Source organism: Sphaerodactylus townsendi, linkage group LG11 (genome assembly GCF_021028975.2).
Source record: "Sphaerodactylus townsendi isolate TG3544 linkage group LG11, MPM_Stown_v2.3, whole genome shotgun sequence".
NCBI lineage: Eukaryota > Metazoa > Chordata > Lepidosauria > Squamata > Sphaerodactylidae > Sphaerodactylus > Sphaerodactylus townsendi.
In genome coordinates this window covers 8,354,280-8,369,943 of record NC_059435.1, presented here as the reverse complement: position 1 = coordinate 8,369,943, position 15,664 = coordinate 8,354,280, and the positions used below count along the sequence as shown (strand labels likewise).

The 15,664-nt window shown below is 49.2% G+C and overlaps 1 protein-coding gene across 1 annotated transcript in view; it reads left to right on the top strand.

The window, feature by feature from the left end:
* The window catches only part of ERP44 (endoplasmic reticulum protein 44), a 42,003-nt gene extending 27,242 nt beyond the window's left edge, over positions 1-14,761 (top strand). Inside the window, exons 5-6 of the mRNA XM_048510424.1 lie at positions 9,268-9,452; positions 14,693-14,761. Coding sequence (XP_048366381.1) covers positions 9,268-9,452; positions 14,693-14,761 — 254 coding nt within the window. The remainder of the gene's footprint in view (positions 1-9,267; positions 9,453-14,692) is intronic.
* Positions 14,762-15,664: the final 903 nt, after the last annotated feature.

Below are 15,664 nucleotides of genomic sequence, written 5' to 3'. Positions count from 1 at the left end.
AAAGTGCCGAAGTTATCATGAGCTCCTGTCAACTGTGCTTGTGATAGCTACCCTGTTTCCCTGAAAATAAGACATGGTCTTATATTAATTTTTGCTTCAAAAGATGCATTGGGGCTTCTTTTCAGCTGATGTCTTATTTTTTTTTGCACCCCCCCCCCCCCATGCGACCAGATCAGCTGCGCCGGGGAGTCTGTAACTATGCTTATTTTTGGAGTAGATATTTCAAGCATCATCCAAATGATATTGGAGTAGATATTTCAAGCATCCTCCAAAAATCCCGAAAAATCATGCTAGGGCTTATTTTCGGGGTAGAGCTTATTTTCGGGGGAACAGGGTAGTTCACATCTTCCTTGCCCACAGAGATGTGCACCTGCAGAGACACGAAGGCCTGGGGGTGAAAGGGGGAAAATAGGGAGGAAGACACCCCCCCCATTCATTCTCAGACAGAGTAAAAACAACTTTATTGCCCTATCTTGCGGAGTGGGGTTGGGGGAGAGAGAAGGAGATGGGGCAGAAATAGCACCAAAGGAAGCAGTGGAGCAGCAGTGGCGTAGTGGCTAAGAGCAGTGGCTAAGAGCAGGTGCACTCTGATCTGGAGGAACCGGGTTTGATTCCCCGCTCTGCCGCCTGAGCTGTGGAGGCTTATCTGGGGAATTCAGATTAGCCTGTGTACTCCCACACACGCCAGCTGGGTGACCTTGGGCTAGTCACAGCTTTTCGGAGCTCTCTCAGCCCCACCCACCTCACAGGGTGTTTGTTGTGAGGGGGGAAGGGCAAGGAGATTGAAAGCCCCTTTGAGTCTCCTACAGGAGAGAAAGGGGGGAGATAAATCCAAACTCTTCCAAAGTATTTACTTTAATTTCCTCCAAAATCTCATTTAAAAAAAAGTGGGAAGAAATTTTCCCTGTAGCTTCAAATTTTTTGGAAATTGTACATCTGTGTGTGTGTGTGTGTGTGTGTGTGTGTGTGTGTGTGTGTGTGTGTGTGTGTGTGTGTGTGTGTGTGTGTGTGTGTGTGTGTGTGTGTGTGTGTGTTGCTGTCAGGTCGCTTCCGACTTATGGTGACCCTATGAATTAATTACCTCCAGAGCATCCTATTGTTAACAATCTATCTCAGGTCTTGCAAACTGAGGGCTGAGGCTTCCTTTATAGAATCAACCCATCTGATGTTGAGTCTTCTTTTAATGCTGCCCCTCAACCTTTCCTGACGTTATTGTCTTTTTTAGTGATTCTTATCTTCTCGTATGACATTAGCATTATAGCTTCAGTTTAGTCATTTTAACTTCCAGGGTCAGTTCAGGCATGATTACATCTAGAACCCATTTATTTGTCCTTCTGGCTTTCCGCGGCTTCCATAACACTCTCAGTGGCGTAGTGGAGGTTTGATTCCCCGCTCTGCTGCCTGAGCTGTGGAGGAGTAACTGGAGAATTCCAACACACGCCCGCTGGGTGACCTTGGGCGAGTCACAGCTTTTTGGAACTCTCTCAGCCCCACCCACCTCTCAGGGTGTTTCCACAGATCCAGAACACACCAGTTAGGAACAATGGGGGCCCTTAACAGGATGCTTATTGGTCACGGAAAAATAAGCTTTCTTCCCTAAGCCAACCCCTGAACCCTCATTAAGAGCTTAGCTAAGATGATGCTCCTCTGCAGAGCCACAAAATCCTTCTCTGAAGACTTCTTTTTCTTCATCCTACTTATTTTGAGGGTGGCTCAGCCTCCCCCTTCCTGTGGAGTTCCATGGCTGACAGTCGCTTAGTTTTGCGTAAGGCGTAAAATGTAAGGAACCTCAAAGAACTTGAAACAAAGCAACTGAGTTCAGTTCATTTATTCCATAAACTTCAACGGTCACACACACAGAATGCGGATTCTGACTTCACAGAGCCAACATGTCGCTTTTATGGACACGATGGCCCCCCTCTCCGAACTCCCCCGAAACTCCCAAGCACAGTTCCCACAACAGAGTAGAAGCAGGTTTTCAAAGACTCAAGCTGCAATCACACACGATAAGCATAGCAAGGCTAAGCAACCTGGGCGCAGAGCCCAGAGCAAAGAATGTGCCAAGGTCAGGTTGGCGGAGCAGAAACACACACACTAACCACCAACCTTACACTCTGCCTCCCCTACGAAAGCTCCCTCCCCAACCGGCTTGTGAGGGAACGCTTTATAGAAAGCAGAAATCAAAGGGGGGGCATCAATGTTTTCGACATACACCCATTGATTATGGCCAGACGGATATCCCACCCAAGACACCAAATATTGCAAGCGTTTGCGAAGGTAGCGGGAGTCCAGAATAGCATCAATTTCATAATGTTTGTGGCCATCAACGATCTCCGGCGGGGGAGCCTCCATTGGGTCGTGCCAGGCATCTGAATCAGGAGCCCGCTTGAGTAAGCAGGAATGGAATACAGGGTGAATGTAACTCAGTGAATTAGGCAATTCTAAACGAGCAGTTACATCATTGATCACTTGGGTGATCCGAAACTGCCCTATGAACTTTTTGCCTAGCTTGGAATATTTGTGCACATCTCTAAGGTTTTTGGTGGACAAGTAGACCCAATCCCCCACTTGTAGGGGAAAATCTATTCTACGTTTGTCCGCTTGGTTTTTCTGCGCTTCCTGCGCCTGAAGAAGGGAGGAAGAGATGTCTTTCCATCCATCGGCTAGGGAACGAATCCAATCATTAAATTCCGGGGGCTGGAGAGTCTCATCGGGGAGCTGGGGTAACAGGGGAAACGACCGACCTGACACCTCTTCGAACGGTGTTTTGTTGGTGCTGCTATGAATCGCGTTGTTATAAGCATACTCAGCAAAGGGAAGTAGGTCCACCCAGTTATCTTGGTGATAGTTGGTGTAGCAACGGAGGTACTGCTCTAGCGTTTTGTTGGTCCGTTCGGTCTGGCCGTCACTTTGCACGTGGTACGGAGCAGCAACCGCCGGGACGGTTCCCAACAGTTCCAGGAACGCTTTCCAAAACTTCGAGATGAATTGTGGGCCCCGGTCGGAGATCACTCTCTCCGGTGACAAGTGCAAACGGTAGACATGTTGGATAAACAATTTGGCCAATTTGGGTGCTGAGGGGATGGTGGAACACGGAATAAAGTGCGCCTGCTTGGAAAAAAGGTCCACCACCACCCATAAAACTGTATTCCCGTGGCTGTCGGGGAGATCCGTGATGAAATCCATAGAGATTACCTGCCAGGGTCTGGCGGCCGGGGGGATGGGGTGTAGCAGTCCGTGGGGTTTACCAGGGATGGCTTTAGCCTCCGCACACGTTGGACACCCCTTTATGTACGCTTCAATGTCCTTGCGCATGGTGCGCCACCAAAATTGCCTCCGGAGTAAGTGAAGTGTTTTTAAAAATCCGAAATGTCCTGCTTGGCGAGCATCGTGGCTGCCATGAGAACCTGCTTACGTAGGGCCGGTGGGACGTACCAGCATTCACCTCTTTTCCAGACCCCCCCTTGCAGTTATAGGAGGGGATCAGACTCCTCCTTCGGTACCTCTTAATGGCCGGCCTCCTCCAAGTGACGTAGGAACGGAGAGACAACGTCTGGTACCTTCGTTGGGGGGGGGGGCGCTGGGGACGCAGCTGTCTGGGATCGGGTTACCGCCAAGCCCAATTGAGAGGGTGTCAAGACAGTGCGAGGTATGGCGCGTAAAGAGGTATCCGCCCCTTTGGGTAGGCGGGACAAGGCATCAGCCAGTTTGTTACTGTTACCGGGGAAGAAATGGACTGTAAAGTCAAACCTGGAGAAGAAATCAGCCCATCTCAGTTGTTTGGCAGACATTTTGAGGGGGGTAGACAAGGCTGCCAGATTCTTATGGTCTGACCACACTTGAAAGGGATGAGCGGCACCTTCTAGCCAATGTCGCCATGTAGTGAGGGCTTCCTTGATGGCAGCCGTTTCTTTATCACCAACTGTCCAATTAAGTTCAGGACCCGACAGTTTTTTCGATAAATAAGCACACGGCACAAGTTTATTGTTTTTATTTTTCTGCAGTAGAGCCGCTCCCAAAGCTTTGTCCGAAGCGTTGACGTGAACGATGAAAGGCATATTGGGATCCGGGTGATGTAAAATGGGTTCAGTGGTGAAAGCAGTTTTTAGGGCATGAAATAATTCTTGGCAAGCTGGGGACCAGGAGATGGAAGCCCCTGGCTTAGACGCCTGAGGTCCTTTCCCCCTGGTTCGCAGCAAATCCGTAAGTGGGAGAGCAACTTTGGCAAACTGGGGAATGAAGTCACGATAGAAATTGGCAAACCCTAAAAATGACTGGAGTTCCTTGCGGGTGGTGGGGACCGGCCAATTAACAACAGCAGCTACTTTAGCCGGGTCCATTTCCAAACCCTCTGGAGAGATCCGATAGCCCAAATAGTCTATGGATGTTTGATGGAAAACACATTTGGACAGTTTGGCAAACAGAGAATTCTCGAGCAGACGTTGCAACACTGTTCTGACCAGACGTTCATGCTCTTCCACCGTTTGGGAGTAAATAAGCACGTTGTCTAAATAAACCACCACCCCTTTGAATAGAAACTCTTGAAGAACGTCATTAATGAGTGACATAAAAGCCCCCGGGGCTCCGGATAACCCGAAGGGCATTACGCAATACTCATATTGACCAAATTTAGTATTAAACGCTGTAAAATGTTCATATCCATCAGCAATACGCACTCGATAGTAAGCTTCTCTCAAATCCAGCTTGGTGAAGATACGTCCCTTCCCCAAAGCATCGAGGAGGTCTTTGATTAGGGGCAAGGGGTATTTGTTTGACAACGAGACAGCGTTCAACCCCCGGTAATCTGTGCAAAGACGCAGGGTTCCATCCTTCTTTTTCACAAATAAAACGGGGGCAGCATGGGTGCTCTTGGTGGCCCGGCGAATAAAACCACGAGCCAGGTTTTTATCGAGAAAGGCACGGAGCTCCCTCTCCTCGGTTGGGCTCATCCGGTATATTCTACCCTTAGGAAGTGTCGCCCCCGGTACCAAAAGGATTTTACAGTCTGTGTCCCTATGGGGGGGAAGTTGGTCACATTCCTGTTCCTCAAAGACTTTTGCTAAATCCCAGTACTGTTTGGGAACCCCGGCCAGCTCCGGGTTTGTGGTGGCGGCGAGGGCTATTGGTTGGAGCTTATCGGGGAGTTCTTCAGGCTCCGCTGGGGGTTCCCCTTCGTGCATGTGCCCCCCACAAGGCGGATCGGTGAACCGGACGATGCGTTGCCCCCAGAAGATGGTGGGTTCGTGGGAAAGTAACCATGGCATCCCCAACACTATGGGATGCTTGGCGACTAGAGCCAGGATGAAGCTACGTCTCTCCCAGTGTTCCTCACAATGTAGGAGCACAGGTTGGGTCTTGAACCGGGCCGGTCCATCGGTGCCTAATGGGCTGCCGTCCATTTGGGTGAAGGGGATGGGTTTGGCTAAGGCTATACGTTCAAGTCCTAATTGCTCAGCCACTTGCGGCCTCATAAGGCAGTGGGAGCAACCTGAGTCTACGAGTGCACGAGCTAAAATATGAGTATTCTTGGACATATTGGTCAGGGTAGTCATAATAGTTATAGGGGCTCCCCCTTCACTCACCGCATCTGGCGCAGGAATCTCTTCCATAGGGCCGGACGAGAGACTCACTCCTTCCGATTCGAAGTCATCGGCTTCCCCGGGATCGTCCTCGTAGGCAGTTTGGGCAGCTCCTTGGGGTCCCCGGGGACCCGGCTTGCGCGGGGTACGTGCCGTCGACTTGCGAGGAGCAGGGGTAGGTGTTTTTTGTTTTTTTCGGGCAATTGGCCGCCATGTGGCCAGGACCTCCACAGTATAAGCACAGTCCGAGGCGGCGGCGACGCTCAGAGGTCGACTCGGTTGGTTGTGATCCCGTGCTCGCCTTTTTCGGCGGAGCGGCTGCTCCTGCTGTTGATTTAGCAGGGGGCTTGCTAGGTGCGCTCTTTCCCGACTTAGAACGGTTGAGTCGGGCTGCAATCAGGTTTCCGACTGTAATCCATTCAGCAATGGTTTGTGGTTCACGCACCATGCAGGCCCAGGTGCAAATTTCCGAGTCGACTGCATCATGGAAATATTCACACTTCATGCGTTCGGGCCAGTCTGGAAGTTTGCTTGCTGCTAGACGAAACTCTCGGGCAAATTCTGCGAACGTTTTATTGCCCTGCTTAAGCGTTTTAACCATCTGAGTGGCTTTATTAACTTCCTCTGGATCTTGGAAGCGCAGTCTTAGTCCTTGGAGTAAGGCCGCCACGGTTTGAAGTTCAGGTGCCCCCACTGGTTCGTGTAGTTGCACAAACCATTCGGCAGCTTCCCCATCCAATACAGATCCGATGTCCCGCACTTTTTCCGCTTCGGATCTATAGAGGTCGTTAAATTCGAGCATGTGTGCGTCTAGTTGCAAGATGAAATATGGCAGACGTGCAGCCGTACCGTCGAAACGTGCAGGGATGGGAGGACGGGGGTAGCCTCTACCCGCCATTGGCGGCCCCGGTTGAGCCGGGACCGGTCTGGGCGGAGGTGGGGCTACCGGAGGTGGTTGCACGGGGGGAGGCTGAACTGGTAATAGCACTCTACATTGGGGCAATGGAGCCGCTGGTTGCTGGACGGGACGATTGGGACCGCCGGGTAGGCGTGTCGCATCGCCGGTGTTGGGCAGGGACGGTTGAGTTGCTCTAAGATCCCTCTGGAGCAACGCCTCTCTCGCAGCCAGTTCTCTCTCTCGACGTGCGAGAGCTTCTCGGTCCTGTTGTAGTCTATCGCGGTCTCTGCGCTGCATCGCCGCTTCAGCTTCTCCGTGATGTTCCAAAGCCCTAAGACATTCACGTTGACGCTGGAGCTCGAGTCTAGAGTGTTCCAGGGCCTGACCACGGGAAGTGAGATCTTTAATAAACTGATCCCTCAGAACACCCCTTTCATGTGATAATTCCGCAGCCATGGTCCGACGATGTTGTTCGCGTTCCAGTTCGAAAGCCAGCCGCTCATTCTCGAAAGCTTCGCATTCCTGCACCCTTTCTTGTTCAAGGGCCTCGCTTTCCCTTTCGAGGGCCTCCCGTTCTTGTTCCCAATCACGTTTGGACCTCTCGAGGGCCTCGAGCTGTTCCCAGAGACCCGAATCTGCCGTGGGGGGACGTTGTATAGCAGCCAACGCTGCGGTGGAGGTTCCCCCAAATTCGAACCTCTTCTGAGGGAGTCCAGCATCCTCGAGTGGACGGGCAGTCGCCCCCTCGAGTTCCGTTAAGTCCGGGAGTTCGCGGCTACGGGTGTCCTCTGCGAAGGTGAGCCTGACCCTGGAGCTTTTAGGTATCTCCACCACTTCCTCCTCGGCTGGCGGCAGGCGTGAGGTCTTAGGGTGCGCGCCGGTACTCTGCCAATGCTCCTCCGGTGGGGGATCCTCGAGATATTGATCCAGGAATCTTGCCAGCGATTCCTGAGTATCTCCATGGATGGTGCAGACCCCAATTTCTTCCTCCACTCTACGCATCACCGGTTTGTAATCCACATTGGGTCGGGTGGTGAAATGTCGCTCCAAAGGGGCACGATCCATTGACACCCCGCCACCGGGATCGTAGAAATCCTGACGCACCTCTAGGCGCCCGGCCGAAACCGTGCGTCGGGCCATCAGGGGATCTTCTTCCACTTGCTCTTGCAGTTGGAGGAAGGACACGCTCCGGCTGAGCCGGGGCTTGGAGAGGGTCACCAGGGAGACTGGTTCCGCTGGCTCCTCCAGAGAGACCGTCGTGTGGAAGGAAGACAGGGAACCCTCTATGGGGGCTACCACTGTCTTGTCGCCCTCCAACTGCGACGAACTCTCGGGGTTCAGTCCCTGCATGTTGGTTGACACCTGGGACTCACACAACAGACGGAGGGTGGTAATTGACCAGGATCAGTCTGAAGATGGATTTTTTGTGAGAATCCGCATAACGTAAGGAACCTCAAAGAACTTGAAACAAAGCAACTGAGTTCAGTTCATTTATTCCATAAACTTCAACGGTCACACACACGGAATGCGGATTCTGACTTCACAGAGCCAACATGTCGCTTTTATGGACACGATGGCCCCCTTCTCCGAACTCCCCCGAAACTCCCAAGCACAGTTCCCACAACAGAGTAGAAGCAGGTTTTCAAAGACTCAAGCTGCAATCACACACGATAAGCATAGCAAGGCTAAGCAACCTGGGCACAGAGCCCAGAGCAAAGAATGTGCCAAGGTCAGGTTGGCGGAGCAGAAACACACACACTAACCACCAACCTTACATAAATGGCATGAAGTGGTTCACTTAAACTCTAGTTATGCTAAGGGTTTGAAAATGTGTTTGACAATGTCTTTCCATATTGTAAACATGATATTTAATAAAGGGTTATTGTTTTGACCACCAGGGTGCATCTATACAGACATCTAGCCTGTAAAGGATAATCGGGGGGGGGGGGGGGGCTGACTGTTCCATATTATAGAAACCTAGATGGGCATGATATTTGTTGTTTTCTCTGATGTTCTCTTAGTTAACAGATATGATCAAAAATTGGGATCATTTTAAAAGTGAACTTACCCAAAGAATCAAAGATGTATCACGACAGTCTGATCTGGCAAGATATTCATATTTTCCTCTATGCTATACACATAAATATATCACTGCCCCTGCTCCTTATTTAACTTATCTGGATAATAAAGATCTAAGGAGAGCTTTTACTCTTGCAAGAAGTGTACATTTACCTTCTGCTGTCTTAGAAGGGAAATATCAAAAGATACCGTATGCTGCAAGGTTATGTTCTTGCTCTCTGAATTCTGTAGAAACTATAGAGCCTATGTTATTAAAGTGTTCCCTTTATGAGGAGGCAAGGAAAAAATGCCTGTCACATCTACTACACAAAATGACATATTGTTCTGATAGTTTGCTGTGAAAAACTATTACAAGATAAGAAGGAGAATATTACTAAATGGGTAGCAAAATTCTGTCTATTCATTATGAAAAAGAAAAAAATGACCTGAATATGGTATCCCCCCTAGATATTTTTGTTTTGTTTAGTATTTTTATGCTGTTTGGTGTGTTTAAAAAGTATAATGATATATAGATGGATAGTGCTGGAATACAGGAGAGATATCTGCATTCTTGTTTTGTTGTAGATATTTTGGAGATTTGTAATATATCTGGTCATTGACTGTAAATAAAGTCTTCTTCTAGTTAACAGATAGTTATTGATTCAAGACCAGTGTTCTATGTGCATTTCTGAATGTGTATATACATTTTCATGCACAGTTTTTGCTTTTCAGCTGAAATAGCCCAAAGGTACCGGATAAGCAAGTATCCAACTTTAAAATTGTTCCGGAATGGAATGATGATGAAGAGAGAATATCGGGGTCAAAGATCAGTGACCGCAATAGCAGATTATATACGACAACAGAAAAGCAATCCAATTCGAGAAGTATTAACTTTGGAAGAAATTAATTCTCACGATGTGAGTCTTTTTGTTTTTTAGACTGTGATTGTCTTGCATTGAATAACCTATGTGTAACTTGGAACATGTTCTTGCTACTTAAAAGGGCTTCCTGTGAACTGTCATTTTTTTGTGAAATTATCATCTTGATTTTTAAATGCCGTCTCTGGTTCACCCATTGAAAATTAGCTACTAACGTAGCAAAAAACCCAACACCCTAGCTATCAATCATTCTTTTTTTAAAACTAATATCTCCGTGCTGCACATAAGGTCTTCGATGTTAAAATAGGCTCACAACTATTATATGGCATGTAATTAGTGTAGCCGACCATTCTCTGGAAGGTATTCGATCCCGCTTCCTTTATGAGATTCTAGGCATGCCTCGCTGTGTACCTTACGCAGCCGTCTGCCTAGAGCAGTGGTGGCGAACCTATGGCACGGGTGCCAGAGGTGGCACTCAGAGCCCTCTCTGTGGGCACGCGCAAACAGAATCCCCCCCCCCCCCCAACACATCTAGGCTGGCCTGGACCACTGGGCTCGATTATTAGCATTAAACCTAACACCTAGCTTTGGGGAAGCAGTGTAGGCAACCCTGTTAAGCGCTGTTAAACCCCCCTGATTTTCATGTGAAGAACTAAAGCACTATCCTTTACCTGGGAGTAAGCTTGGTTGCTGGCAATGGGGCGTACGACTGAGTAAACCCTCCGAGGGTTAGGATTCACCTGTTGGAAGAGGTGCATAGTTGCTTCACAGCGAAGCCACCGACTGCCACCAAGCTTACTCCACGAAGTAACGCCCGCCTCGGAGCCAACCATTTTTTTCTAAACGAAAACCTCAGTATTCAGGTTAAATTGCCGTGTTGGCACTTTGCGATAAATAAGTGGGTTTTGGGTTGCAGTTTGGGCACTCGGTCTCGAAAAGGTTCGCCATCACTGTCCTAGAGTGTAATGGAATTATGCACCAACTCACGTTTAGGAAAGGTGACCAGCATTACCAGTGAAATAGTCGCAAGAGAGAGGCTGACAGGCACCTTTGAACGAGTCTTGCCTTGAACACCTCACGGGATCATCACAGATCAGCTGTGACTAGACAGCAAAAATAAAAGGACAGTGACACCAGTGGTTTAGGAGCCACACATGGTTCCTTTGACGTGGCTCCTGTGGCTCTTTGGAGCACCATTCTCCAGTGTGTTAGCTGATGTATATTTCAGGAAAATTAACAATGCCCTTGTCGGAGGGGCTTTTGGTTGGCAGGTGACTCTCACCTTGAACCACCAAGGCAAAGGCAGAAATACACAAAAAAAAGAAGAATGCAGAATATGTTGCATTTAATGTGAAACACAAAACACGGCCAATTGCTGGCAGGGGCTGATGGGATTTGTAGTCCATGAACATCTGGAGAGCCACAGGTTGCAGACCCTGGCTGGTCTGCAGAGCTGGGGGAGGGGGCCCGAGCCATGCTTTCCCTCTCGCTTTGTGTCAATTTTCCACCTGTGAAGCCAGAGACTCCGCACCAGAGGCAGGTGCAGCTGCACTTCCTGCCACTGTGAAACCTGTATGAGTCCAATAGACCCCACGAGGAATCCACCAATGAATGTGCTGGCCGGGGGGAGAGCTGCCAGCTTGCATTTCACTGCCCGCCAGCACGGGGAGGGGGAGTCCTTTTAAGAGCGTCTGCCGGCAGGGATGCGCCTTTCCCCTGGCTGCACTTGGCCAATCCCCCTCTGACTACTGGTGCATAAATAAGCCTTATAAACGAGCAGGCTTAAAAACGAGACGAAGCTCGCCGCAGGTACGAAGAGCACACGCCGACGACGCCTCTCCAGATTTTGAGAACTGGATTCGGAAAGACGAGCAGCCTTGCTCGGAGTGCGGCTTTAAATAGAAGTCGTTTCAATGGTAGCCATGTTCGTCTGCAGAGGAATAACTGGATTCAAGTCCGGTGGCATGTTAGAGGCGAATAAGATTTTGGGGGTATGAGTTTTCAAGGGTCAAAGGAGCTCCCTTCCTCAGAACCGTTCCTTGGCATCCATCCGGCGAGGGAAGCTTTGATTTTCGAAAGCTTTTACCCTGAAAATAAGAACATAAGAACAAGCCAGCTGGATCAGACCAGAGTCCATCTAGTCCAGCTCTCTGCTACTCGCAGTGGCCCACCAGGTGACTTTGGGAGCTCACATGCAGGATGTGAAAGCAAGGGCCTTCTGCTGCTGCTGCTGCTCCCGAGCACCTGGTCTGCTAAGGCATTTGCAATCTCAGATCAAGGAGGATCAAGATTGGTAGCCATAGATCGACTTCTCCTCCATAAATCTGTCCAAGCCCTTCTTAAAGCTATCCAGGTTAGTGGCCATCACCACCTCCTTGTGGCAGCATATTCCAAACACCAATCACACGTTGCGTGAAGAAGTGTTTCCTTTTATTCGTCCTCATTCTTCCCCCCAGCATTTTCAATGAATGCCCCCTGGTTCTAGTATTGTGAGAAAGAGAGAAGAATTTCTCTCTGTCAACATTTTCTACCCCATGCATAATTTTATAGACTTCAATCATATCCCCCCTCAGACATCTCCTCTCCAAACTAAAGAGTCCCAAACGCTGCAGCCTCTTTCTCACTCAGATTCCCTTTGACCCCTTGAATTTTTAAATATAAACTAACGTTTGTAGCGTATCGAATTGTCTATTGCACCAGAGGTCCTAAGATAAAGGCACGGTTAGTAAATATGGGTCAATATATCCCAGTTCTCTTGGATGATTCGCCACATGATTAGAAGAAAGATGCACGGAAGAAGTGAATGTCTCCCTAGCAGTGTTATTTAAAGCGACATTCTCTTTCAAGAATATTGAACTTTTTTTAAAAAAAACTTTTTAATTACAGAACAATTAAACTCGCCACAATATCACTTCGCTAGGAACGTGAAGGCACAAATGTAACTGCAAAAATACCGACAAGCATTATCTGGTTGTTCCAAACGCTTCATAATAACGGTTTGAAGAATGTTTACTTTAAAATCAGTCCTTCAAAGCCAGCGTGGCGTAGTGGTTAAGAGCAGTGGACTCTAATCCGGAGAACCGGGTTTGATTCCCCGCTGCTCCACATGAAGCCTGCTGGGTGGCCTTGGGTCAATCACAGTTCTCTCAGAACTCTCTCAGCCCCACCTATCTCACAAGGTGTCTTTTGTGGAGAGAGAAAGAAAAAGGAGTGTGTAAGCCACCTTGAGTCTGGCTGGATATACATCCAAACTCTTCTTTTTCTTCTTAAAAAATGAACAAACCCTTTTCATCTTTCTGATCGTGATAGAGAAACCCCTGCATGCAGGGTGGAAAGTGTCCTCAAGTCACAGCTGACCTATGATGACCCGAGAGTACAGGTGTCAAACTCGCGGCCCTCCAGATGTTATGGACTACAGTTCCCATCATCCCCTGCCAGCATCACGCTGGCAGGGGATGATGGGATCTGTAGTCCATAACATCTGGAGGGCTGCGAGTTTGACACCTGTGCCCCAGAGGGTTTTCAAGGCAAAAGACCGAGATAAGTGAGGTCTGACTATTTCCCAGTATCACAACCAATTTGCAGACCGCCCCCTTGGCATTACGCCACCGGAGAAGGAGGATAATTACAAACTACGTGACACTATGCAATATCAACCCATTAAATTGACTGGAGAATCTCTCTTTGGACATTTACTTTAAGAGGAATTGAAGTGAGATCATTTGCTATTTAAGAGCAACAATTGTTATATGTTACATGATATCTTTAGGATTTGAAGTGTAGGTAAAGATCTAATGGGTTACTTATGAGCAGAGGTGGGATCCAGCAGGTTCTCACACGTTCCCAAGAGTAGGTTACTAATTATTTGTGTGTGCCGAGAGGGGGTTACTAATTGGTGATTTTGCCACGTGGTTTTTGCCTTAGTTACGCCCCTCCTCTCAGCAGTAGCGCGCAGAACTTGAAGCAGTCTAGCAGGAGGTGCACCGGCGTGCGTGGCAGCCTGCGCCTGCATGCATTCGTTTCCTGCCCAAGGACCAGCACAGCGGCTGCGTCCTTGCCACAGCCCCGCCCAGGAATGCCCCACCCAGGAATGCCTGGCCACGCCCCCGTCGTGCCCTGCCCAGCCCCATTGGCACTACGCCACAGTTTGAATCCCACCACCATGGGAACCTGTTACTAAAATTTTTGGATCCCACCACTGCTTATGAGGCAGTGTTTCATTTTATAAAACCACACTGCTTAAAGCTATTAATAACCTAGCGATTGGTATCATTCGGCACAGCTTTCGTTTGTATTGGACGGTTTGTGTACCAAGCCCATCTTGTTTGTATTTGGCCCTATCGTTGGCAACCCTATCGTTTGCCAATTGTATTTTGAACTATGAAAGCAAATACCTGAATGAATTTGGTTGGAAATCCACCTCATCGTTTCGGACGGGCCTTCTTCCCTTCCCTTCCCAGGTACGTGTTGGACCTGCCAGCCAGCTGCTGGTACCCTTCTAGGTTTTGCTCTGCCCCGGCAGCTGGCCTCCTTTCATGACCCATCCTTTTAACCCTTTCCTGGGCTTTGCAGAGGCATCCCATTGCAAACAGCAACCGAGCATCTTTTCAAATGTTCCTTTCGGCCAGAGACATTCTTCCCTGGCCACTGGGATGTGACAGAACATTATGAGAAAGATTGATTTCCCTTCCTCCCCTCTCTCCCCCCCTCTACCTATGTGTCATTTCTTCCTTATTTCCTTAATTGCTGGTTCCTTCGCAGTAAAGACGGCCGATCAATGGGGTTAATACAGAAGATTGCTGGGAGGCAGAGTGCCATTGATTCGCCAGCAGGAGCAGAGCCCGACCTACCCCAAGTTTTTTTGGTTCCCTCTTCAACATTCACAGCGGCACTGTTGACACGGTCTCCAGCCCTGTCAATCTTCCCCTGCTGCGACAAGATGCAAAGGAATTACGAGGGACGGTTCCTGCTGAGAAGCGGCGGTGCGCCAATGCACACCATTTTAATGTCTGTAATCAGGGCCCCCCAACACGGCTTTCATCTGTTCCACTCTGCAGCCGGGCGGCCTTAATGGCGATTCATTAATAGCTTCTGATCCACTGTCCTGAAAGCACCAAATTACACCGAGCGAGGAATTTAACTATTAGGCAATGAAACGGGAAGGAGGGATGACCAGGGAGGGCTTGCGAAAAGTTAAATGGGGGTGGGGGGGGGGAAGGAGGGCCGGAGCATATTATTTCATCTGCTGTTGTGCGAATAGATTGCATTTGTTCCCCCAGGGGGCCCATCCAAACAAGCCTTTCTGTTTCACGCTGGGATTTTCATACAGCCGCCGAGGCCTTCTGTAGAGGGTCCGCGCACCGCTTACACATTTCACGGCACAGAAAGCAACATAAGTGCGCTTTTGCCAGAACCTTTAACACGTTAATTGGGCCAACGCAAGGGAGCAGCTAAGTTGGACTCCAGTAGAACCTGACAGACCAACAAGATTTTGGGGTTATAAGCTGTTATTTATTTAGTTATTTATTTATTTATCATATTTCTATACCGCCCTCCCCCAAAGGCTCAGGGCGGTGTCCATCAGTCATAAAACAATTTAAAAACATATCATAATAATACATAAAATACTAAAACTTGCAGATGGCTTCAGCCCCTCCCTCCCCCCTTTGTGTACCCACGGGATGCCAGATGTTCTTTATGGCGAAGTTGACATCATCCCGGCTGGCCAAACGCCTGGCGGAACAGGTCCGTTTTGCAGGCCCTGAGGAAACTCTGTAAGTCCCGCAGGGCCCTGATCTCACCTGGAAGCCTGTTCCACCAGGTAGGGGCCAGAGCCGTAAAAGCCCTGGCCCTTGTAGAGGCTAGCCGGATCGCCCAAGCGCCGAGGGATCACCTGTGATAAGTCTGCCTGCACCTCCCGATGAGGTGGAGGGGCCTGAGAGAAAGCGATATAGGGAGAGCTGAGTCCCTCAGATAAGCAGGGCCAAGGCTGCGAATGGCTTTAAGGGTCAGTACCAAAACTTTAAACATGACCCGGTACTCGATTGGCAGCCAGTGTAGTTGGTATAAGACCGGCGTAATCCGGTCTCTAGATGTCGCCCCGGAAAGGAGCCAAAGAGTCAAGGTGTGTGAGTGTGTGCTGTCAGGTCACAGCTGACTTATGGCAACCTCATAAGGTTTCAGCGGCAGAGACCATTCGGAGGTGGTTTGCCATTGCCTTCCCCTGCGTGAGCTGAGAGCATTCTGGGAGA